The 26,269-nt window shown below is 45.9% G+C and overlaps 1 protein-coding gene across 5 annotated transcripts in view; it reads left to right on the top strand.

Moving 5' to 3' along the window:
* The window catches only part of GRIP2 (glutamate receptor interacting protein 2), a 167,452-nt gene that overhangs the window by 85,640 nt on the left and 55,543 nt on the right, over nt 1-26,269 (top strand). For all 5 annotated transcript variants that reach the window (XM_025196846.1, XM_025196847.1, XM_025196848.1 and 2 more), the window contains 7 exons: nt 6,318-6,453; nt 7,290-7,435; nt 8,528-8,614; nt 8,951-9,026; nt 9,517-9,662; nt 17,698-17,845; nt 18,431-18,600. In XM_025196846.1, the coding sequence (XP_025052631.1) occupies nt 6,318-6,453; nt 7,290-7,435; nt 8,528-8,614; nt 8,951-9,026; nt 9,517-9,662; nt 17,698-17,845; nt 18,431-18,600 (909 nt within the window). The remainder of the gene's footprint in view (nt 1-6,317; nt 6,454-7,289; nt 7,436-8,527; nt 8,615-8,950; nt 9,027-9,516; nt 9,663-17,697; nt 17,846-18,430; nt 18,601-26,269) is intronic.

Genomic DNA, 26,269 nt, shown 5'->3' with positions numbered 1-26,269 from the left:
GTGCATCCAAAGATGCATCTCAAGCCGGTCCAGAGAGGTGATACTCCCCCTCTACGCGACATTGGTCAGGCCACAATTGGAGTACTGCATCCAGTACTGGGTGCCGTACTTTAAGAAGGATGTGGCCTGCCTTGAGAGGGTTCAGAGGAGGGCCACCCGCTTGGTTGGAGGGCAACAAGGCAGGCCCTACGAGGAGAGGCTGAGGGACCTGAACCTGTTCAGCCTCAGCAAGCAGAGGCTGAGGGGGGATTTGGTGTCTGCCTACAAACTCGTTAGGGGAGATCAGCAGCAGATAGGAAGGGCCCTATTCCCCCCAGCACCACCTGGGGTGACAAGGAACAATGGCCAGAAGCTGCTGGAGAATAGGTTCAGGTTAGAGATTAGGAGGCACTAGGATCTGGAACCAACTTCCTAGGGAAGTGGTCCTCGCTCCTACCTTGGGTATGTTCAAAAAGGTGTTCGTCCAACTTCTATCTGGGGTCATGTGATCCCAGCATGTGCTCCTGCCAGTGGTGGGGGGGGTCAGACTAGATGATCTGTTCAGGTTCCTTCTGACCCCAAACTACTATGAAACTACTATGCAGATGGCCAGTGGCTCTGCAGTCACATCAGCCAACTTCCTCAGCACCCTCATATGCATCCCATCTGGCCCCATGAGTTTATAGATATCAGGTTTTTCTAAATAGTCCCTAACCTGTTCTTTTACCACTTTGGCTGCTCTCCTTCTCCCCAAACTGTGCTGCCCCGTACAGTAGTTATGTTATCTTATATACATAACTACCTTCACCTGTCTCTCTCCATGGTAATTTTTGTTCTTTTAGCTGCTGCTATTAACCATTTACTTGGTGTTTATCACTTGCCTATTTTGTCCAGTAACTGGGTTTTTTGTCTTCGAAAACCTTCCCCTTCCACTCATCTCTCTTTCTGATCTGCTAGCTTTCCCATGAGTAACATGACTACTCGTCACTTTGCTCAGCTACTTCTAAGGGTCTTCTTCCACATGAATAGTCAAAAATAACCAGTCACTCTGTTCAAGGTGCAGAACTCAGTGAAAAGAAGCTGTGGTGTAGGCCCAGTTCTGAATAGGCAAGTATGTGCCTTACAAGGTGTAGACAGAAGTTATTTTTGTTGTGTGGTCGTCTCCTTGAAAGCGCTCTATAGCCGTGCCCAAGCAAAGGTACACAGTGGGGCTTCAATCCACCAGCCCCCACCCACTCCAGCGCTTGCTGGGCAAAGCCCAGCCTGAGCTCTCTCCCCTTCCCATTGTGCAGAGAGCACTGGAGCTGGGAGGGAGGGAGTAGGGCTAGGGGAGAGAAACTGCATGTTTGCAGCTCCTCAGTTGGATTGCTTCTAAATTCAAGCTTGATCCCCCACCCTCCCAACCCAACAGTGAATATCTGTTGGGCCAGGAGGGTCAGTCTAACTCATAATGCTTTCTGTAAAGCACTATGAGTTAAACCAGGGAGCTGCACATCTATAAGTGCCTACAACTGACACCCTTTAAATGAGACAGCTAGAAGCTGGAGATATGAATGAGCCTCAAACTTGAGAAAATTTCACTTTTAAAATTGGGCCAACCATGGGGCCCAAGCCCACTAAAAATTTCCTAAATGTAGTTGATAAATTGAAACAAATTTAAAAAAATATGAGAAAACATTGATATATCAACTTTTTTATTTTCACAGATTCCAAACAGACCCATTTGTGTTTGCTTATAAATTTCTCATGACACTTTTTACATTGAATTTTTAAATTGTAACCATAATCAAAATGCAGCTTGGCATATTGGCTTCAGTAAATGTTTTTTTTAAACAATTGGGTTTTCAGTAATGGAACGTATCAGGAATGGCTTCAGTTGGAAAGAGGACATGCAATGTGGTGCAAAAAAAATCAAGAAAAATCTAGGAAAGGCTTGAAAAACTGGAAAAACATTTAACCAGAATTAACGTCTTAATTGAGGACTCATGCTAACAAACACAGTTAAACAGAGTTGACTTGGACTATCATGTATAATGTCATCTTGATTGATTAGCTTTGTAGCTTTCAGTAAAAATGCATGCTGGCATTGATTAACTTGTTGAATTTAGGCTGAAATTGAAGAATCATTTTGGCCAGAACTAAAAACAAAATGCAAGAAAAAACCCTGAGGAGGAAGTGAATGTTCTACTTCAGTTTTCCATTTCAAATTTCTCTGCTTAAAAATTTAGCTAAACGTATTTGGGAAAAACAAGCACAAATACTAGCAGGTTCCTTTTGCTGAGATGGAACCAAGAAACTTCAGACAAATAAAAATATGTTACAGTTTTTCTTTCTTTTTTCCCTCTCCTTATTCAACCACTGAATTGCAAAAATCTGCACAGCCCTTGTTTTGAACAGTATCCACTAGGCTTCACAATGACTAGACACAAAATTAAACATGACAATGCCTGATTATGTCAAGTACTAAGCTGCTTGACATTGAGTTAATTACCATGACTCCTCAGTTATGTTCCAGCATGACATAATTGTTTCTAGTGTAATCCAGTCCTTAGAGATCCAAGCAGGTGAAGGAAAAAGGGAGAAGCTTTCACTGTTAGTGTTAGTCCCAGAGATCTTCTGTAGCCTGTGGCTGTGATCCATTGCCTTTGAGCAGATGGAATATTTGGGATGACAAACACACTTCCTGACAAAGAATGGTATCTGCAGATTTACACCCAGCTGTTCAAATAAGAGTAATAGGGAGAAAAGACATTGGATTTGAATATTTTGGGGAGAGTGGGAAATGGACAAATATCTACCCCTGCTCTGCTGCCTTTGCATCACTCAAGGCATCTGGGTCACATTGGCATCAGGAAACAGAGCAGCTGGGGATCCTCAGCTCATGGCCCCTCTGGGGCACTAGGTTAGGAGGGCGTATGCTCAGAGTTTCCTGTAGTTTTATGCATCTGGTCTGTTGGAACAAACCATGGTCTAATCCATAAATCATCTTGGAAATTAAACTGTTATCTTTCTGTCCCCGGTATATAGAGAAAAAAAAATTTTGAAAATTTTGTCAATATACCAAAACACTGACCCTAAGGGAGCCTTACTAGGGGTGAGAGGGTAGTTAATGTGCCAAGCCCAGCCAATCACTGGTTTCATTGCGATCAATAAAACATAAAGGCACCAACTGTAATGAATTTTGAAATGGGATGTGATTGAAATCCCAGACTAATTTCATATAAGCTACTGGTCAGCTGTTTCATTACAGGGTTTTTGGGGTGCATGTTGAGCTGTTTGCCAATAAACAATATAGCTGACTTGCCTTTTCTTAAGGGTCTTGGAATGAAAGAGGCCCTCATAGCCAGCTCATTTATGCTTGGGGTGCATGTGTGGGTGAGAGAGATTTGCAGGAGTGTGGACTGGTGTTGGTCAGCGACTGCCATTGCTTACCTTGACAGAAAGACAAGTGATTCTCTGTGGTCATTTTAAGTGGCAAGTTTCTCCTTGAACCTGCAAGATGGATAATTGGACTATGGGAGTTCTCATTTTAAACGCTTGTCAAGGACCAAAATTAAGCCCTATTGAACAGCTAATAATCTCCCCTTACGGTACCATCTGTGTTGATCGGTCATCTCTTCGGTTGAAAGCAAATTTGTGAGATCGTGCCGGATGGCATTCCATTTAGAACAGCAGGGAACAGCGAGGAAGTCTTTGGCAGTTACTGAAATCCTGGATCAGTGAATTGAAAACAAAGTTACTGTACTTGGCATGAATCAAATCTGTTTGCATTTAAAGAGCAGGAGCATTATGGACATGACGCGTTACAATGCGTCGTCACTGCCATGCTAAATGGAGGCACAGCAGTGATTGAATGCCTTCCAAACCAGCCCCAGCTTACAAAGAGGTCCCCGACTTGCATTAATCAAGTGCAGAGGCCCCTTGTGGGGATATGCTTTACAAAGCAGCAGCATGTAGAGTGACTTATGGCAAGGTGCAATTTCTTGTGTTACTGTAGCACTGCGCAAACAGCAAAGTGCCAGTCGGATTTTGCAGGGCGATTGTTTGATGCTCTGTGGTGCTGAAGGACAAAGTCTAATTTTTGAATGAAGGGGGAGAGGGGAGCTCCCAAACCCTGCAAATGAAAAGAGCTACTGTAGCAATAAATTATTTAAGAGATGCCTTGTTGCCATGCCTGGAAAGTGCAAACGCTATAAATGTTCCCTCTCTGTGGAGAAAATCTGATTTGAGACCGAGGCATTAGTCTATCCTGATTAACTCACTCTTGACTGTTCGCTGTAAAGCTGCAAGATTTTTAACTTGTGTCCTCCGAAGTCCGGATCTAGAGTAGTGCGTTGCAGATGGCCATCAATGCCTATATCGCACAGAAGATTTTGTTCTTTAAAATCTGCATGAACATTTAGTCGCTCAGAAACTGGAGACTAACAACTCAAAATGTAGGCAGGTTCTGTGCAAATGTGCTACATGAAGCTCTGTTAGGGCACCAAAATATTTTGAGTTGCAGCGCCTCCCCCACCACTTCTCTAGTCCTAGCCTGCCTCTGGCTGTGGACAAACACCAGAGGCTACTTGTTAAGCAAACTTTCTGTTGCTGGCAGCTCAGCTGAGCTTTGAATCCTGGTGTCAGAGATGAATGGTGAATGCATTGCCCTAGCTCTTCCCCTCAACCAGTGCTGACTGCTTCCAAATCCCCTCCTCCCGTGACCTTCGTTTTCCAACCAATTCCAGTTTTTCCATTCAGAAATATAAACCACTCGCTTGCTTTAAAATGTGAAAAGATTGGTTTAACCTGGTAATTGGCACCAATCTAACGATTATTTGTTTGCTGATGAAGGAAGGGCAATATCATTCAACAATTGCAAAGAAATGAGAATGTGCTCATAAAATAATGGGCTGATAAGGGATTTAAGTACCACAAAACTGATCCTGTTGTAAATATTTATAACCAAATTCTCTTGCAATGGGTGTAAGCAGGCATGTCTTACCAGTGCAGTGACTGTCCTTTTGACTCCAGTTGGGTATTTTATGGGAAATAACAAAACATCATGACCTAAATGGGGAAGCTGAGGTACAGTAGAAAAATCTCATCTCCCTAGCAGCATGTCTGGATGCCATCATGCCGATAGACTCTGATTCCTTTCCATTTTGTACTCCACATTTTTTTTGTCAGTCACTTGTCCGGGCTGTGTCTAAATCCTGCTCCTTTTTCCTCCACGAGGTTCTAAGATCCACCCTGTTCTGTCTCTTGAGGTGGCTAAAGTGTTAGTCTAGGCCCACAACAGCTCCATCTTAGTTACTGTCACCTCCTGATGTCCAGCCCTGCTAACACATGTGCGCTGCCCCTTGCTGATCCAGACAATTTAGCTGCAGAGGCAGTTTTCCTGGGTCGTTGCTTTGGCCACAGCATCAGATGCGAATCCTTCCTCTGGGTCCCTCTGCTTCACTTTGTCTTGTCCTTTTCTTCTATGCCTGTCACAACTGTCTCCCTAAGAGTCTACTCTTGTCTGTTATACTTGCTTATTCTGCTCCACCTGCAAATCTGTCAGTCTCTCTTGCAAACCTCCCCACAGTATCTTCTGTCCTTACGCGCAGACCAGCCTTCCTCAACTGATGTTGGAGGTCACCTCCTTCAAATCCACCCATGGATCTTTTTCTATTTCAAGGTCTTTAAGAAAGGAGCTGATTTAATGATGCACCTATGGGCAGGTAGGGTGACATGACGCAATATTTTTAAGAATTATGTAGAAAAGCAATTGAATATGTACTTTTAATAGTATCCCATTTCCATCTCTCTCTGTCACTTGTCCCCTTACAACGTCAACTCTTTGGAGTGGGGCATGGCATAAGTGAACCCTGACTGATCATGGCTTCTGAGCACGAGTCTAGTCTAGATCGTTAGTGATGGTGTTGCTCAGGGTGTACCTTGAGTTATGCCTAAGGAGTAGCTACAAATACCTGTCATCATCCCAAATGCATAGCAGTGATATGGAAGAACTTATACTTTTGTCTGAGTTTCTGTGAAAAGGGATGTTGCTTCAGAAGTTAAAGGTAGGAAATGGGAGTAATATCTTGGAAGAAACAAACCCTTCTCCCATCCTCATTTTTCCTCTCCCTCCGGTGTTCACTGTCTTATTTTTTCCCTTTATCTGTCATGCTCCTGATACCTCATTCTCATCTCTGTTCATTTTAAAGAAAACAAAGCTGCGCATAAGCCCAGCTCCTCTGACTCAAACACTTATAGGGATACAGCACTTCATTGGCCTGACCAAACCACCCGTTCCACTGAGACACTCGTAGTGATGGTGTTGGCTTGATTTCTTTTCCAATATTTCTCTTCAGAGGAATTCAGAGGAGTTACCATTGTGGAGCTGATTAAGAAGGAAGGAAGCACCCTCGGGTTAACCATATCAGGGGGCACGGACAAAGATGGAAAGCCAAGAGTCTCCAATCTGAGGCCAGGAGGATTGGCAGCAAGGTGAGAACTCTGCTTGGAGAGCATGGCATATGGACATGGAAAGAAGTAGTTTTGGATAATGGCTGATGAGTTAGCTTGGGATTGAACGGTGCTACAGAATGTAACATTTTATTCTAGTGAGTAGAGTTTGTTCCATTGTGAGCTATTTCCTATGCAGTGAGCATGAACCAGCAGTTTGAGAGCACATTTTGGAATGGTTTAATGAGAATGCTTTGGAGGGTTTCTTTTGATCCAGCCAGTTATAAAGGTAAGTGGCTCTACAAAACTGGCGAGTTTTTTTCATGATTGCATAGTTGAATACATCCTGGCTGCATAGTGGTCTAGTTCTTTAACCAGTTTGACAGCTGAATGTGGGTTTGACCCTAAGACTTAACAATATCAATATTGGAACAACTAGGAGAATGGGTGAGAGACAAAAGGGAAGGAGAAGAGAAAAGGAAAATTTGAACATTTTTTGTAGAGAGCAGGCAGGGAAAAACCAGAATTTGTCTTGCTAGTTGCAGTTTTTATTCAGATGATGTACTTGATATCTGCCTCTGACTTGCCTGTGAAAGTTTTCACAAAGGTGAGTGGCATGGAGAGAGGTTGTGAACACTTCTTTTTCGGTTGTTCCTATTTGTCTGAATCTGAATGCTTGTCACTTAGAAAATACAGTAGACCAGCAGGTTTACCATCCCTCAACAGCAGGTGGGTCATTTTTATATTCCATTGGATAAAACAGCTAATCCGTCTTTGATGGGGTGTTCAAAACACTGTCCTGTAGCAAAAGGTGCACCAGACCATCCAGAGAGAACATAATGGAGAAGACTTGTTTGTTACCATTCGTTTCTTTACAGAAGCGACCAGCTAAACGTTGGAGACTATATCAAGTCAGTGAATGGTATCAACCTGACTAAACTGAGACATGATGAGATTATAAGCCTGCTTAAAAATGTCGGGGAAAGGGTGGTGCTAGAAGTGGAGTATGAACTACCCCCAGCTGGTGGGTGCCTCTCATTTCTTTCTTTTTTTTGTTTGACTGTCTATTCCGGGATGCATATGAGCTTTGTTTATTGTTCTGGCCTTCTCACCCGAATGTTTAATGGGGCATGTCCCATTTTCATCTGTCTGTGAAACTTTGGTGGAAGAGCTATTTCTCAAGCTCAGTTAGAGCTCTCCTTTTCCAGCATAATGGGTACCTGCTTGTGCACACTAGCTGGAGAGGGCTGATTAGATTTCTGTTGCCTTCCCGTGACTTGGCAGTAAAGCCCCAACCTGAATCCCAATGCCACCTTATTGGGGCTGTAGTACAAAGTATTATTAAAAATCTTAAGTATGCATTGCCAGACCTCTCTGCTTTTTCTGTTCAAACTACGTGTAATGTTTTGGGCACTATGCTTTTTGCATAGGTAGGCAGAGAAAATGTACTTTCTCTAGTTATTAGATGAGCTACTTCATCTACAATGAAGATTGTCTTCTCATGTTTTGGCTGAGCTTTTCTCAAAAAAAAGCAAATGGGGGAAAAAAAGTGGGGGGCACTTTCAGAGCATCTGTTCCTTAAGGGTTTTCTACCACACAAATGATGCTCTTCATACACATACTCCCATCTGCCCAACGCAACCAAACCAAAGAAAAAATATTCAACAACAATTCAACCTAAACCAAGAGGTGGGAAAATAGTCTGCAAAATATATTTAGCTTAACCATGAATGATTTCTCCCTAGAATCAGTTTAAAACATTTGCTTAATCTTCCTGAAGTTAAAAAAAAATATATATATATAGAGGGAAAAGCCCAACTTTATACACTGAGGATTTTAGATTTCCTTATTCTTTAAAGTCCATCTCTGACTTAATATTTTTTTTAATAAATCTGAATTTAGCTCATATTTATGAGAGAGGCTGCTGGCTTTTGATTGACACTAATCACATTAAAAGTGTTTGAGAAATGGCAGGGTTTCATTTGAATGTCAAAGTATTAATCAAGTCAAATTGGAGGAAATATAGAATACATGTAGCTGTAGCTTAATGTTATTTCCAAGAGTTAGGGAGGAAAAGGTTTATGTTTATTCATCTTTCTCTTTTTTTCCTGTGTAGCGCCAGAAAGCAGCTCTGGCATTATTCCAAAGACTATAGAGGTGTCTCTGTACAAGGAAGGCAACAGTTTTGGCTTTGTTCTAAGAGGTCAGTAACTCCTGTGATGATATTGATAAAGACTGGGTATACAAAATGCTGGTGGGAGCACATTTGAAAGCAGAAGTGGAGGGAGGAAAGAGATAAGAGAAAATGAGAGTTGAAAACCTTGGATGAGAAACAGAACTGTGACCTAATGTATGTAATAAGCAACCTTCAAGGACTGCTGCCTGGCTGGCTATCCAGAGCAGACTTTTGCTTGCAAGCTGTGTCAGCTCTTACATTAAAAAAAAAATGTCTCCAGTCCTCCATCACCCCCAATGAGAGAGTAAGGTCTTGCAGATCCAAGGACTGCAGTTACTTATGGCTTTCCTGGTTTGATCATAGGGGGAGCCCATGAAGACTGGCACAAATCCAGGCCATTGGTACTCACGTATGTGAGGCCAGGTGGCCCAGCAGACAGGTAACACTTATTTTTTTGATGTCCTTTAATAATGGCATTTAACAAAATGTTCACACAGCTCTAATTAAGCAGATTTCAGATATAATATCCACTGGCCCTTCTTGCCTGCATCTCCAAAGGACTTAATTATAACTTTCAACTTAAAGTCTTTTGGGAGAAGATACCTGTGAAGTTATGAGTCCTGTACCAATATGTTCATGAGATGGCTAGCTTGATAAACCTTGGAGCCAGGTAGGGAATTTTCTATTACGCTTAGAAGTTCCTCTTCCAGAAACAATTGCTTAATTAACTGAATGCAGATCTCTCAAGGGCCAGCATTGTTAGACTAGAAGGTCACACATTAAGGGGTCTGAGGCAAAATCTTTAATCTCAAACTACTAATTAAAAGTGATGGGCCTCAGACTATAAATATCCTAAATGATGTCTGGGGAAATACTCAAATCACGTTTAATCAAGATTCTTACAGCATTTTGCTTGTGGCTCCCTGCAGGGAAGGGTCCTTGAAAATCGGGGACAGGTTGCTGAGTGTCGATGGGATTCCCCTTCATAGCGTGACTCATGCTGATGCGCTGAACATCCTGCGTCAGTGCAGCCAGGAGGCACTCTTCCAGATTGAGTACGATGTCACCATCATGGGTAAGGACCAGTCAACTGGGGGTGGAAAAGGCAGTTCTGGACTGGAACTTCTCTGGGTGCCTGCAAGGTGGTGTCAGAGGCGATGTCTTTTATTAGATCAACCAAATAGTATGGGAAAAAATGTCTTTCTTTGCAGGCTTTTAGGTTCAAACATCCGTCTTCAGGCTGAGGAGAATTCAAAGATTGTAAAAGTTCTCCTAGGTAGTAAAGAAACTTCATTTTACACAGGGGAGGTACAGGGTGGAAGTGTGCGCTCTTATTTGTGACAGCTGCTTGAATTGGTTTAGAGGATGCCAAGGTATTAAGAAAAAGCAAAATCTGACTTGTGATTGGCAAAGCTCAAAGAAGGTTGAGATGATTAGTTAAAACTCCACTGACTCTGATGGCACCAGGGGTCCATTTTAAGAGGCGATATTGCTCGCTAGTCAAGGTTACAAGGACAGGACATACAAGAGGCTGGATTCAAATGGGTGCAGAACAGGGTTGTGTACTTCTTGGGAAGGCAGCCAAGGCCTGTAGTAAGTGTATAGGGGGCAGATGAGTTGATTTCAACAAAAAGTTGGACACAGGCATAAATTTTTTTTGGTTTTAGATTTTGAACATGCCTTGTTTGGGGACGTTGACTTTCAGAGATCTATATACAAGTCTGCTTCTACTGGGAGCATGCCATTTAAACTAGAATTGTTTCAAGGGAACTCTCAACCAGACAGAAAAAAGTTAGAGGGCAGAGTATTTTTAAAACAATTTTCTATGTAAAAGTATTTGTACATTTTTGATTTGCAGACCAGGGGTGGGGAAGTTATTAGCTGCTGTATAGCAGTTTAGAGCTGACTTTGGACTGCATAGCTGTTGCTGGAGGGAGCAGAGTTAATGAGTTTAAGGTTACAACAGGGTCTGAAGCTGTGTTACCTATAGAAACTCACTGAGCTGTTTCTGAGACTCTGATGCCATGTACCAGTCTCCAGATGGGTTTCCACCACCACTGGAGCCACAAGCTGGACCAGCTATTTCTGGAGCCTTTTCTGCCAAGCCCGCAACCCAGGCCAGCACGTCTGAGCTCAGGAGCCAGGGAGAGAGGAGGTCTGATGAGATTGGATTGCTTTCTGATTTGCCAGCAAGTTAAGAAATCGAAGGAGTCTGTGGTCTGGAGAGCACTAATGATTTTTTCAAGGAGAAAGAGAGTAAAGGAGAAAGGGCTTAAAAGTTGTGCTCCTACCCGCACTGTGCGGTATTTTGGGAGCTTTGTATAGTGCATTTGGCCATGTAAGAAGATGATTGCAGAATAATTTGTTCCTTACATAGATGAGCACAATTTCAGTCAACAAAGGCTTCAGGGATTTACCGTTTTCCCCTTGAAACATCTTTTCCACCCAACCATGTTTCTCTCCCTTCCAGCAAAATGTCCGCACAAATAAGTTGAAGGTCCCTCTCTGGCTGGTGTGGTTAAGGTGCACTGGTTTCTGTTCTGGCAGCACGCAATGGAGTGAACTGACTAGCGATCACATCTGACACCTGTGAGTCCCAAACCAGGAGTAGTTTACACCTGAGACAAAATGGGGGGGGTCTTTTGGCTTGAACTCACAACCTTGGATCTGGAGCATGATGCTTTAAGCATTGCTGTGTCTGCACAAATATATACAGTCTACAGTCTCTTCTTGCAAGAGTTTCAGGACTGGACGAGAGGGATTCAGATAACAAGGTATTGGCAGAGCTAAGCAAAAGAAGCTTGCACACTCGTTACCTGCACTCTGCCTGGCTTACCATGTTACAGTAGCCATCTCTCCTCGGCGTAGTAATTGTTCATCTGCATCAAAACATTCCTGAACCCTGTGCTCTGTTTCTTCAGTGTTATGGCTAGCTAATGTGTGGCTTTCTGAATACGAGTAGTTCCACAAATAGCAATAGGGATGATCCACTTCCTTGGCCAGCTGTCGTGATCAGACAAAGTTCTGGGCAGATGCAAACAATTAATGCTGGGTGAGAAGTGGGTTTTTTTACGTTTTGAATTTGGGCTGGCTCGTCTTCAATGACTTTACACCTCAAACGTTGGGCTGTAGGAGGTAGTGAATAACCTCTGATATTGTCGGTCCATTCCCAGTTTAATCCTGTATCCTTGTGTCGTGGTCACTACTGGATGCTTAAAGGTAGTTAAAAAAAGAAATCTGTAAAGGACAGTTCTTCCATAGAAGAAGTTTTTTCCCTACCCCGTTAGTGGGAAGTCCTAATTAACTTGCCCTGTTCTCTCTCTTTTTTTTTTTTGTTCGTTTGGGAGCGTGCAAAAATGTGACTTTTAATCGTGTCACAGTCTGAAGTGGACAGTTTTGCCAGCCTTGCACTAACACTGGAGGTGGGAGATGGCACGACACACCCAATAGTTAAACCTCTTCATATCTAAATATGATCTAATCACCTCTTCACAGCTAAAGCTTTCCGTTTACTCCTGATCAACCCTGGACATGATCTTTAATATGAGATAATACCCTTTATTAAGCAAAGAACAGGCCCTGGCTCTACGTTACCATCCATTAAGTCACTTCTGAGTGGACCGAGTCTGTGAGATGTAGCAAAGAAGCAGCCGTCTCCTCTGCATTCTAGGAACAGAAGAGTCCTCTCGCGGGAGGTGCACTTTTATAAATGCCGTACTGATGTGCTTCCGTCCATAATGCTGGCAGCACACAGCCCTGGTTTGGCAGGTACTTACAAGATGGAGCGAATCCAAAGTTACATATGCTTAAAAAGAGGAGTACAATGGCTTCGCCATGACTTCTATTTTCCCATATACGATTTTTATAGATGTTTGGCTTTTTATCACATGCCCGTCACATTCACAGATCATCCTCAGGTTCATGGGAGATTAAATCATCTTCATTCCTTCTGAATTCACTCTTGTATTCAGGTACACGGACTTCCCAGGGGCCCCTGGTGGCAGAGTTGTCACAGTAATAATTAGTACAGATTATGTCTAGGAAATGAAAACTCCTGATAAGTGTTTGATTAAAGTAAATGTCTCCATGCTCCACAGAGGTGGCTATGTTGCTCCATTTTACAGCTGGGGAAACCTGAGGAACAGAGCAGTGATTTGCACAACAGGAATGTGAGGAGGAAGCCAGGCTACCAGGGTTTCCACGGTGAAATCAGGCCAGGGTGCACTTTTAACTGTGCTTTCATGGTCTGTAAACTGGTCTTTTACTAATCAACTTGGCTGACATGTTCAAGGCCCACTTGGGAATTCAGCTGAGCTCCCAACAGATGAATAGGCATTGGGTGTCTAGGTCCCTTAGGCAACTCTGAAAAGTTCTGCCCTCTTACTTAATGTAGCATTTAATTAATAACATGCTTAGCAAACATTAGCTTTTCTATGCCACGTGGGCCCTTCTAAAGACAGTGCCCAGCATTTGAACAGAGACTGTGTAAACAGTGCTTAATTATTGGATGCCGTGGCATGGGGCATTGGGCTTGAAGGCTTTTAGGCTCGACTTGCTGTTTGGGGAAGCTGCTTGCTGGAGATGATGAATGGGTTGCAAGGTGGGCTGCAGCCCCAGCCTCCTTTCCCTTCCCTTGGCTGCCTATCAGCCTATTGATTTTAGCTGGAGACTACAGTTCTGCATGACTCTCTTGCTGAGGAAGCAGAGGGATTGTAATGTCCCACAGCATTAAATGAACTGCTGACTGCTCAACAGCAGCTGAGTAGCGGCAGAGTATCTGGCCTGAAAGGGTGGCATAGGAAACCATAAGCCTACGTAAGCAAAGTCTTGTAGCCAAAAGGGGTTACAGGTGATTGATGATGTCTGGAAGCAGGAAGCTCTGACACTGAGGTGCATCTGTGGCAGGAGAAATGGGTTTCCTCCCTTTCCACTCTCCAGGGTAACAACTGAAAACAAGTGGCTGCCAACCCATCTACCCATAAAACTGCCGAAAAACTGGGAGGGAACCAAGAAGCTCTGTATAAAACAGAAGGAAAGTTGGAGCATCTCTTGAAGGTGTGATTGAGAAAAAGATCTTCAAAGAGCAGCTGCAAAACCCAGGCCTGTGGGACTGGATTAGGTGACAAGTTCTCCTCCTGCTTATACAACACTACAATCAGGGTATTGGCCTTCATGGAGAGGATGCTGAGTCCACAGTACCTGTGAGGCGCTTTTAACAAAAGGCCTGCTGTATTGATGCATTTGCACAGGATCTAGGCAGTCTTCTCTTGTCTGAATTGAGACCTTACATCATTCTCAACCACAGAGAAATAGATTTATTATAATTCCATGCCCCTGCCCCAAAAAACCCCAAACTGTCATCCCTCTCTGGAGCAGGGAATTGAAAGATTTGTTTTAGTCCCTTCTTTGCTGCCCACTGACCAGTCGTACACCTGGAAAAGTTGCTTGGAAACTGTGCCTCAGTCTTAATGTCTGCAAAATGGGGTAGTGATATCTCAGCCCCAGAGCTGTTGACGAGTGCAATTCGTTGTCTATAAAGCAGTTTCCACTTGCTATATTGAAGTCAGTCTAATCATGTAACGTGCCATTGGTCTTGCCAAAAATTGGTTCTTGCATTCCAGGACCAAATCCTATACACATTATAAAACTCACCGTGTGGCCCTGGTCCATTAACTCAGCAGTAACAGATGTGCGGTTCTTGGCAAATGCGGAACATGTTGGGACGATCTCTTGCCCAAGTGCTGAGTCTCCAAACAGTTGATTAAAACTCTGTTGGCTTGTGGGGTGGGATCTTACAATGAGTTGAGCCTTGCTCTGAGCTGCAGTGAACTAAGCATGCTTCCCAGCTCCTGATCTCTCGTGTTTTATCTGTGCAATGGCACTCCCCGAAATACACAGGTGGCTAATTTTGTGGCTCCTTTACTATCACCTGCTGGTGTCATCCTCCTTTCCATGTTAGATGAGGATGCCCAATGCATAATAAGATTTCTCCAGGGTGGAAGCAGACAGCAGAAATTGAATCAATAGTGTGAGCAATCTGTGGTGCCTGCTGGGTTCTCTCAACATCTTTTTTTTTTAAATGAGTTTTGGATTTAATAACCCAATGCTAATCACTGCTTGTTAATTTGGCTCCATTCCTGGTTCCTGACCTTAGTTTTGAGAGAAGTCCTCCTCAACCCAGTTATATAACATTGAACGGCCGGTCTTTCTTTGGCCTATGCATTTAAAAAATGCACAAAGAATGATCCTTCTTCATTCTGCTGGTTGTCAGCACTGTAGGGCAGGTAACGGCCTGTCTAAACACACACATTTGCACTGGCTTGGTGAAAGCAGCGGGTGTTCAAATGGCTTAGTTAAACTTCATGTGCACTCTGAGACTGCAGTTCAGAGACGCATTTTCTTTAGTAGTGAGGTTTAAACGATTCATGGCGTCTTTTCACTCTGACCCAAGCTCTCAGCTAATGGGGTTGCTTCCATTAGGAGGGGAATCAGTGATACATGTGTTTTCTTTGGTTGTAATCCTTTTTTAAAAAAAATCTGTGTTCCTATTTTCCAGGTTAGAATAGAAACCAACCAAAGAAGGCAGTTTCTTCGGCAAGAAACCACAAAGCCAGCTTGGTCACTAGGAACCACTGGATGTATCTACACATGCACTTTACTGTGGGGTTGACTAATTAGTTCTGCAGTAAAGTGTCACCATCTACACATGCACCCATATTAGAGCACACTAAATTAATTCAGTCTGCTATAGGATAGTACTGTTGGGAACAGTACTATCCTATGGTGGAGTAATTTATAGCACCACAGCCCATGTGTAGATGGTGACAGGAGCTGGCTGGAGCATAAGGGAGCACAGTGCAGGGGCCACCTTTCATCTAGCCCTACACTTTAGCTCCCTTGTGCCCCAGTTAGCCTCTCTGCTGCCCAGTGCCACCCCCCAGAGCTTGGGGCTGATCCCCTAGGCCCTCTACTGCTCTGCCCTGGCTCAACATGCTGCTATCTCACCCAGGAGAAATAAACTCTGGCGTGAACTGTGCTAGAGCTTATTTCTTCACTCTAATTGCATGTGTAGCGCACTCGGAGTGCATGTCTGCACTGCCCCAGGAATACTGTAATAAAATACCCCCCATCCACTGGCTCCCACTACTTGTGTGCCAATCCTGCAGATGAGGCAAGGTAGCTGTCTTGCAGCAGCACTGAGCTTGTGCTTGAGGCTGCTCTAAGGAAGCCTGTCTCAGGCAGTGCATTGTGGTGCACACCCAGAGCAGGTGTGGAGCAGGAGCAAGTGGGCTGGATGCACTTCACAGCAGCACTTCCCTGAGTGACAAAGATGGGCAGATGCATTTTGTGCGATTGCTTTCCTCCCAGACTGCAGCAGCAAGTGCAAGCCTGCTGGCTTTCTGCTGCAGCAAATTGATTCCAAAACCAGTTCCCTAGTTTGCAGTTGGGAAAATCCCTTGGCCTACATCACTTAGCCCTGACCCGCTATGTGCCTTGGGTAGTCTCTCCATTACTTGCAGCTGTCTTCTTCCACAGAAGAGGCCTTAATAGCACCTCCTGTTAAGCCTAAAACAGAACTCAGCATATCTGTTGAGGTTAACTAGGTCTGTAATTGTCTTTGCATCAAAGTCTTGCCTGATGAGAGCCCTTAGCAATTCTCAGCATAATGTTTATTAAATGCTGGTTTAGCTGGAATCTTGTTCAAACACAGACATTATCCCTGTGCCTAGCCTGGGTAAAAGGGCACTGTAACCTGCCTGACCTTAGACTAGGACCTGACTGAGCACATCTCTCGGCAAAAGCTCAGATGAAGGAAACTTCTGTTCCCCGGACTGTTTGCAGAGGGGTGATGTCTTAAAGGAAGAGTGTAAAATCACCTGGAATAACACTGTGGAGCCAGACGTCCAAGATCTGCATTTGTGCATCTTCCTGTGAGCCAGAGACAGATGTTTATCTAATGATGTAGCCAGATAACATCAGCATTGGAGCGTCGAGTCGCTGCATGCACCCTGTGGAAGAGCGAAGCCTTGCCCCCAGCAATCTGGGACCTCGGTGGCACAGACGGCAGGACTTCTAGGAGGCGATTCTGTTAGTTGCTTTGGAAGCAGGTGCATGGATAACGCTGCCAACCTCCACGTATCTCTGAGTGGGGAGGGCAGCAGCTCTGGCATGCTGCCTGTGGACCTGTGCAGGGAAGATAAAGTTTTATCTGCTTCATAAATCCTGCTTCTTTATGATGGCCTTGGGTATGTGGGGAGTAAAAGTGGCGCTTGTGGCAGGGGGTACTTTTATCTTGGCAAACAGATTTCCAGATTTTTTTTCCCTTCCTCTTCTTGAAAGGGTTTATTGGTATGATGGAAGTTCATATATATTCTCTGTATATTCCTGAAAGTGTGTGTCTGGGCAGGCCTCTATTACACAGTGCATTTTCTTCTATGCTGACTAAATGCATTTGGAAACAAGAAACGGAAGGAATAGTAGATAGCTAGGTGAGTGTGTGCCTTCATTCCCACTTTAGAGATGGGTAGTAGAGGCAGAAAAGGTAAGTGATTTGTCAAAGGCCAGAAAGGGAGTGTGCTAGAGCCATGATAATCAAGTGTCTCTGTTTTCCAGTCATTTGACCAGACTACGTACCTTTCTTTGAATACCCTGTAATGTGGGTTTTTCCCTGGGGCTTTTTGTGCCATTCCAGGAAGAGGGTTTAATGCAGCGGTTCCCAAACTTGGGTCATGACCCAAATGAGGGTTGCAGGAACAATGTCGGCAGTGCCAAACACAAAGGATGAGCTGCGCCGCATGCCGGGAGCTCCCCTGCCCCCAGGCTGCCGCCTTACTCCGCTCCCAGCAGCAGGTTGCAGCAAAAAAAGGTTGGGAACCACTGATTTAATGTGATATCTTTTCCCCCTTCTAATACCATCTAGCCTTCCAAGATGTAATGGTGGTTATGATTTGTTTTTAATGTTATTGATAATATATAGCCTTATAGTATGGCCAGCCCTGATCTTTCTTCTGAATCATAGCAAAAGGTTGGCAGATGGTGGCTTCCTCCTGTATTGTGAAGATGGAAAGACTGAAATGAAAATGTCCTAAAACACTATTATTGTTTTTCAGATACTGTAGCTAATGCTTCTGGTCCTTTGCTAGTGGAAATAGCCAAGACTCCAGGGTCTACACTGGGGATCACTCTGACAACAAGCACACATCGAAATAAGCAGGTCATAGTCATTGACAAGATCAAGCCAGCCAGTGTGGTGGACAGGTGCGAAGCTAAGCAGGATAGCAGGGCTGCATATCTTTCCTTTCCCACTGTTTATTTTGTTCCTTTCTTGGTTGTATTAAAGTTTCCTCCATTTGAAATAGCGAAGTCCCCAGACCTTGTAAAAGGTTAACAAGCTAAAAATGTCTGGGTCATTGTCCATCAGGAATGAATTTGAGTCTATGTGTATAAGAGCTGAACACAAATCTAAAGCCCAGATCTGAATGCTTTCAAGCCTTGAGGTGCTGGACATCTAGTTCCAAAGTCCCTAATGGGTAAGTCATACAGAAATGTAGGAAACTTGGTTATGGGGGTGTAGGTTGTAGCCGTGTTGGTCTAAGGACATTGTCTGCCTAGGAAACTTGGTGGCTTTTGATCTGGCTCTACTTGAACCAAGCCTGACTTTCTCACTTTGAGTTTTTGGCTTCATGTCACCCAACACTCATGCTGGAAGTCAAAGGGGATGAATGGAAACTGGGAGGCAAATATTCAGAGGAATCAGAATTGCTGAACTTTGCACGGCTCTCCAGCCATGTATGTCACACATGTGCATGTACAAGTAATGGCTTATATGTTGTTTCTCTGCAGATGTGGAGCCCTGCATGTTGGCGACCACATCCTCTCCATCGATGGCACCAGCACAGAGCACTGTTCCTTATTAGAGGCAACTCAGCTCTTAGCTGCCACTTCAGAAAATGTCAAGTTAGAGATACTGCCCGTTCACCAGAGCAGACTTCCCCTGAAGCCTCCAGAAACAGGTATGTCCTCATAATAAAATATCAAGCAAGGTTGATTGTCCTGAAAGCTAATGTGATATCTGCTCCATTGTTCTCTTAGCTTTCAAATGTTGATCTGTGAGGAGAAAAATAGACATTGCACTGAAATACCTAAGACTCAGTGATATTCTTTAGGGAAATAAATAGGCGAAAACCAGCACTAAACAAGAATGCATTGTTCGGAAACATGGAAACCTATACAAGATGACCTTCTTTGAGGCCTCAAAAGTAAACTACGTTATTCTATATTTACCAGTCTCTTTGTGCTCATGAAGTTTTCCTGTGGTCAACCCTCATTTTGTTGTGACTGCTGATACCTTTCAATGGATGCTCATAGATGGAGAAATCTAGTAGGAAGCTGGCCTGGTGAGGAAACAAATCACAGCCTATGAGTAGTGTACTTCCAGGTCAGCAGTGGCCTAACCACTGCTTGTTTGTGTGCCCACCATGCCAGAACAAGTGATGGTGGCAGAAGCATCCATAAGAGGAATGTTCTCCAAAGAAATATTGGGGTAAAATCCTGGTTTCAGTGACATCATGGACAGAACTTCTATTGATTTCAAAGGAGCCAGGATTTCCCTCTGGGAAGTATTGGTGGTGGTGGTGTTTTAGTTTTTCCTTCTGTGTGGAGACAGCTGGGAGTAGGATCCTCACTTAAACTTAAATGCAAGGTCATTGCCATTACATTTGAAGTAGTCGGTCTGCTGTTCTGGTGTAAACTGTTTTACAATACTGTTTTACAATTGTCTTTCTGGGAATTGTATGGGCACTGACAGACATTCAGGCCCCTGACGTAACTCATGGTGTTTTCCATAAAGCACCATGAGTTAGAGTGCCTACCCCTCCCCCTCAAGCCAACAGACATTTGCCTGCTGGGTGGGTGGTGTGGGGGACATTGAGCCTGCCAAGGAGCCCATCTTCAGAGCCAAGGAGCCACCCCACCTCCCCGCTTCCAGCTCTGGGGCTGTCATCAGGGAGATGGGGGGCAAGCTGGCAGCAATGGGCTGCTCCTCTCGTGAGCTGGTAGTTTGCCTGGCCTGAGCGGGAGGAGATGAATTGGAGCCTCCTTGCCTCACCAGCCTGGCCCAGCTCCCTCTAGTGCTGCAACTGGGGAGGGGTTTGGGGGGGCCACAAGGCAGAGGGCTCTGACCCACCACTCTTCCTGCCCCACCCCCCGCTTCAGTTTAGGGTGGGCAAGCTGGCAGCTCATGAACAGAGCAACTCACTGCTGCTGGTTTGCCCCTCCCTCCCTGATGACAGCCCCAGGGGCAGGGTGGAGCAGGACTGAGCTGCATAAGCCTAGCCCCAATCACATGCAAAATTAACCCTAGGGAATACAAGTTCCCTAAGGTGCTCTAAAATAGAGCGCCTACATCTGATACTTCATTTGAGGAGGGTTAATTTTTCACCCAATTGGACACTTTAAAAGTGCTCTAGCTGTGCGTGTGTGTCATGGCATGGCCATAGGGTGCTTGCCAGGGCCTGATTGCATGAAAATGTAACTTCTGTCTGCATCCTATAGGTCTTGACTGGTGCTAGCATTTCTTCAGTGTTCAGGATTAAATAGTGTGACTTTTTGTATCAGTCCATCATAGCAGAGCAATGTCAGCTATTTCTCCCAAAACACATATTTTTGCTAATGTTGTCATACAGTAGCCTTAGGCAAAACTTGGTATTTCCTTTTTATTTCAGGATAATTTAGGAAAGGGGCGGGGGAGGGGATTAAGATTTTTTTCCCTGTAATCTTCTTTAGCATGATGTGGCGGAACATAATGTTTAATAACTTCTCTATTTCTAGAAGTTTAAAGCTCCTGGATGCCTACACTAATTTGTTCAGAATTAAAGCAGTTTAACGACGGGTGCTAATGACTTGACCCCAGTGCCCAGGAAAAATGGGAAGCTAATCCTTTTTCAGCAGCTGTAAAAAGGTGCCATTCTCCTATCTGCTTTAGCTCCCTGATCCTGATCTCCTTTCAGAATCCATGCGTTTAGGAGACACGTTCAAAGAAGAGATGGCTTTGAGTGTGCCTAGCCATTTTCCCTCACCCTTGTGTATTAAATCAGCCAAGCATGGTAGAAATTCAGAGGGCCAATTTTTTAGCATGATTACGGCACTGTAAGGGCACGAAAGTGACTACAGCTCCCCTGTTATTTTAAGCTCTTTAACAAATGGACATCCTTGATCTACACATTGAGCAGCTATTGATATGAAGTGCTGCAGATCAAGGGCAGTGCATGTTCTTCAGGGTTTCATCTTCACAGAGATTGCAGGAGGGGGAGGTGGCAGGTTTTAGCTGCACGCTTCTGATAAGGGGTGAGCAACTGAGAGCTGCACATGTAGTAGAGTAACCAGCTATCATGTGCAGGGCCTGTGTGGAGACTCAGTGACTCATGCTACCTGCTTCTTTTATGTAGAGGCTGGAAGTTTCACATCCTCTGCTCCCATTGACCACAGTGCAAAGGGAATGTTACTGGGGGATTGCACTCACACAGCCAGGGTCTTACGTCCTCTTTTGTACCAAAAGGGCATAGAGCAGACACAACCCTCCATGCCCAGGAATACACTTGGTGTGAAAGAGTCTCAGCCCTGCCTCCAGGTGTAGTGCTTCCTGTCACTACCAGTGCTGGGGGAGGCTGGAGATGGGGCTGCTATCTGCCCTTCATAAGGAAATGCAAGCCCACTTGGTGTCTCTCCCCATACCAGGGCCAGCATCAACACTTGAATGGATTTCCCTCTGGTGGTTAATGCAGAGAAGCTTCAAGCAGTTCCTATTGTAGAGGCTTGTATGTGGAGAGCAGGGTTTGTATCTCAGACTCTCCCTCCCTCCTTGCATACAGACCCCTCTTGCTTTTTTTGAGTACGTGAAAACAAGAGAGACTAGAGAGGAAAATGGGCCAGGTGAAGGGAAGTGTCAGCAGAAGTCTAAAGTCTTGGAGCACAGGAGGTGGTGTTTCCTAGGGTTGTGCCCGTATTGAGCCTAGGACCCCTGCTGAGGACATAAGCCTACCCAGTCCCCCTTGCTTTGCGAGTCAGCATAGTTGACTCCTAAGCGTGTGTCCCACCACAGCTCTCAGGCTCCCCCCAGGAAGCAGGGCAGGCATGTACACTGAGTGCTGCTTGAGGCACTTTGCACTGCCTGCTTGCTGGCCTGTGGCGTGCCCTGAGCAGGAGCAAGTGGACAACACTTAGTTTCTCAATAGCAGTCTCAATCTTAGCAGGGAGGCAATATAGACACAGCCTAAGACACCACTGCAGTCCCACTCACTGTCAGAGCTCTGTTTTGAAATGAATCCAAGGTTGCTGGGGACTTTTGTTAACAGGTCTCTCCATCCACTCATGGACATAGTTAAATTCATTCAGAGTTTGCACTACAAGCAAAATACAGTTACCGGCTAAGTAGGAAGAAACCTGATCTTGCAAGTGTCAGACACTATCAACTCTGATTCAGAATAGTGGTTCTTGTGTCCTACCACAGTGCTATAGCATTTGCTTTAGCAGCACTATCAGGGAATGGAAAAAATCAGGCTTCTTTCCCTCTTGCACACTCGGCTTTCATAGGTCTCTTTCTTTTTTTAATAGGGGCAAACATATGGGGGTAGTTTGTGGACAAAATACCTAGGGACAGACAATCAAAAAACTCAAGCCTGAACAGATTCTGTCTTTGCAGGTTAGTCTAACCTGTGTAGATTGAACTGATTTGCAAGTGAACAAACATTCACTTTTAATTCTGGAAATGTAGGCACAGGCCTGCAGTGGCTCAGGCTAGAAGCCAAGGGATGCTAGAGCAAGCCCTCCCTTTCTTTCTGCAGCAGCTGCAAGGCTGGAGGGAAGCTGAGTTGGAGGGGGCATGGCCAGGCCCTGACAGGCTGAGTATGAGTGGGGAAGAGTTTAAAACCCCACCCTGGTCTGCAGGGACCCCAGCCAGGCTGTGCCTGGAGGGGGAGGGGAGAAGCAGCCTTTGCCAAGCTTGTCCCCAAGACCAGGCAATGCCTCAGGCTGGGCAGCGCCTCAGGTGAATGGGGCAGAGGGCGATTTAAACCCTCCTGTGTCCCCTTTTGGGCACGGGGACCCCAGCTGGGGTCTGTTCGACTTTCCCCCTGCTCTCTGCTCATACGGTGGGGGGGCCTGGCCAGAGCTGGCTGTCATGGCCCTGCCATCTGCCTAGGTCTGGGGCTACTGGGATGAGCTGGGTTGGCCCACAGGCACTGGTGAGGGTGGATGCACAGTGGCTGGCTTGGGGTGGGGGGCATGGGTGGTAGCTGGCCGAGCAGTAGTCTGCCCGGGCTGGCTCGGAGGCACCAGCAGACCCGGAGCCCAGCAGCTGCCTGCCGTGGGGGCTTGCAGCCCCCGCAGCACAGCTACAGCCACACCACAGGCTGTCCACTGGCCGGGGCCAGTGGGGCTATTCTGTCTCCCTTGCCTCCAGCTGCTGCTGCTGTTGCCACCACCATACGAGTTTTGGGTGGTCAGGTGGAAGCTTTAGTCTCGCAGCTTCTGCCCAGTGGAAAGCAGATGGAGCTGGAGCTGGATCTCCACGGTCTAAGCAGAAGCGACTGGTCTAAAGCTACCCCTCACTCCCACCCCTCACCCCCAGAGTGGCATGACGGGCAGGAGTGGGAGGGGGAGTAGCTGCTGGAGGTAAAGGGAAGCTGCATGGGTCCAGCAGGGCTGTTCTGCTCCCCTCACCTCCAGCTGTGGCTCCTGCCCCATTGTGCAGAGGTGGCAGCAGCAGCTGGAGGTGAGGGAGGCAGAAGAGCCCCGCCAGCCCAACCAGCGCACAGCCTGTACAGCTGCAGCTGGCAGGTACTGTACAGGACAGGGGTGCAGTGGGGGCTGCAAGCCCCCGCAATGGGTGGCTGCTGGGCTCTGGGTCCACTGGCACCTCCAAAGTGACTGGGCATCCTGCTGCTCAGCCAACCATCACCCATGCCCCACAGCCCAGGCCAAAGGCCTGGTCCTGGTGGCCCAGTCTGGGCCAGCCCCTATGCATCCACTCCCAGCAGCACCTGTGGGCTGGCCAGCTCAGCCCCGCAACCCCAGCCCTGCAGCTGTGTGCAAGACAGGCGGCTGGCAGTGCCATGGTGGCTAGCACTGGCCATGCCCCTGCCCCTGCTGCTGGAGCAGGAAAGGGGGTAAATGCCTGACAGGCTGCTACACCCCAGACAGGTAGACCTCAGCTACAGTTCCCTGGTGGGAGAAGGGAGGGGGAGGGTATAAACCCCTTCCCTGCTGCCTTTGCCTTGGGGGGCCATGTTAGCTGGCATCTGGCCATGCCCTAACCCCTGGCTAGAGGGCAGAGGGGTGGGGACAGCCCTGCTCTATGGAGCAGAGAGCACAGCCAGCCCAGCACAGGGATGCAGAGCATGCTGGGATGCTGGAGGACTCTGATATAACTTAAACCAGGAAGGGGTCTGGGACAGAAGTTGCATAAACCAGTTTGACCCAAATCAGTTAAGTCTGATACTACATCCAACCAGGTTTATCTGGAGCCAGTTTGGGCCATTTTGAAACAGGTTTATGTGCACTGAACTTATGTTCTATTACAGGTTTAAACCAGTTTCTGATCACTTAAACCGGTTTATGCGTAACTTCTGTCCTTAGCCCAAGAGAATAAGAATTGTTGTTTATTAGCAAAATAGTTTTTAATACAAGAGCTTGTGTTTTGGGATCTAAACTCCAGGGCGGTGTCCCTTATATTCTGAAATGCTATGAAGATAATAACAAAAACTGCTAAATAAATTGCAAGAGAATTAGGACCACAGAGAAAAAAGAGCTGTCCCAAAAGACTCAGTGCCTGTAAAATTATCCATTGAGGCTTATGATGTGATGGACATCGCGTAAGCAGAATTTGTTTCCAGCATTTCAGTCAATGAGGTGGGTGACTTTTGGGATCAAATCTGCATAGTGAAATCACTAGCTGAGCTGGTGTGTCCCTGTCAGAGATGTGTTCCTTAGGATGGTCTCGTACTGCATGTGCTACCAGCCATTTGCAGACAGTCAGAGAGAGAGTGCCTGATTCACAGGGACTATCTCGTCTGTGAAGAAGGAGTGTGCAAAGTTGGGAGTTCCAGTATAACTCATGGCTGCAGTGACTGCCTGCTGCAGGATGCAGCTTGAGCTCAGCTGAGAAAGAGGAGGCAGGACTGATGCAAATTGGCTTGTTTGCCAATAATTCTCCACAGAGGAAGAAAATTAAATATAGCCAGCACAGTGCCTATAGACTGCAAAATGTTTATAGGCACTGTGGGCGTAGGAAACAGAACCAGCCCTGCACAGCAGAGTATTTCTTGAGCCTTGGTAAGAAAGTTGAAATATTACATCAAATTGAACTTGAAATGCCCATGCAGGTATGCATATACCTCAGAGAGTGTGTTCAGCGCTGTAATTTGGTATGGTAAAACCACAATCCCTGGTCCAAAGAGAGGTCCATCCAAGAGTGTGATCCTGCCATCAAATTGGGAAACAAAATGATTGGGCTGTCTGTGGGAGGCATCCTATGAGAGTCAGGATTTCTAAGAGATTGTTTTTAAGCTTGTACTCAGTGTCATGTAGACTTTATGGGGAGGGTGTGCTGTGAATGTCTATTAATAAAGAACCCCCTTTACAAGAACCCTTCCCTCTTCCTTGTGCCCTCGTGAGTGCTCTGGAGCCTGCAATACGCCACTCCAAGATCCTCCCTCCTTCCCTTCACACGCGCTTCTTGTAGACCTTGCCCCAGTGACACGCTTTGTTAGTGAATTAAATACTGGTAAAAGGTGCTAAGAACTGGCATCCTTATGGTATGCATATAAGGGGTGTTATACACCATGCTCTGGGGGTGGAGGGAGGGGCGCTTTCATTACAGTGGGACTCAGAGCTGCTCTAATTAACACACCTGGGGCATCACATGTATCAGTGTCCCCGTGCTGAAAAATGGTGGCAGGGTGATTTATTTCATAGATTTCATAGACATCAGGGCTGGAAGGGACCTCGGAAGATCATCGAGTCCACCCCCCGCCCAAAGGGCAGGAAGTCAGCTGGGGTCATAGGATCCCAGCAAGATAAGCATCCAGTTTCATCTTGAAGGTGTTCAATGAAGGCGCTTGAACCACCTCCGGTGTCAGGCTGTTCCAGACCTTGGGGGCTCGGACAGTAAAGAAGTTCTTCCTTATGTCCAGCCTGAAACGATCTTGAAGTAGTTTGTGACCATTCGACCTCGTCATCCCTTGGGGCGCTCTGGTGAGCAAACGTTCCCCCAGAAACTGGTGGTCACCCCTGATAAACTTGTAGGTGGCCATCAGATCACCCCTGAGCCTGCGCTTTTCAGGCTAAAGAGCCCCAGGGCTCTCAGCCTGTCATCGTAGGGTCTGCTTCCCTGACCTCTGATCATGCGCGTGGCTCTTCTCTGGACTCTCTCAAGCTTCTCCACATCCTTTTTGAATTGTGGAGTCCAAAACTGGACACAGTACTCCAGCTGCAGCCTCACTAAGCCCAAGTACAGGGGGAGAATGACGTCCCGGGATTTGCTTGAGAAGCATCTATGGATGCAAGCCAGCGTTTTGGTCGCTTTACTAGCTGCCGCATCGCATTGCAGGCTCATGTTCATCTTGTGGTCAATGATGACCCCCAAGTCTCTTTCTTCCATAGTGCTAGCCAACATAGCACTGCCGA

Source organism: Alligator sinensis, unplaced genomic scaffold (assembly GCF_000455745.1).
Source record: "Alligator sinensis unplaced genomic scaffold, ASM45574v1 scaffold839_1, whole genome shotgun sequence".
NCBI lineage: Eukaryota > Metazoa > Chordata > Crocodylia > Alligatoridae > Alligator > Alligator sinensis.
Note: the sequence above shows the minus strand (reverse complement) of the source record. Positions and strands in the feature narration are given on the sequence as shown.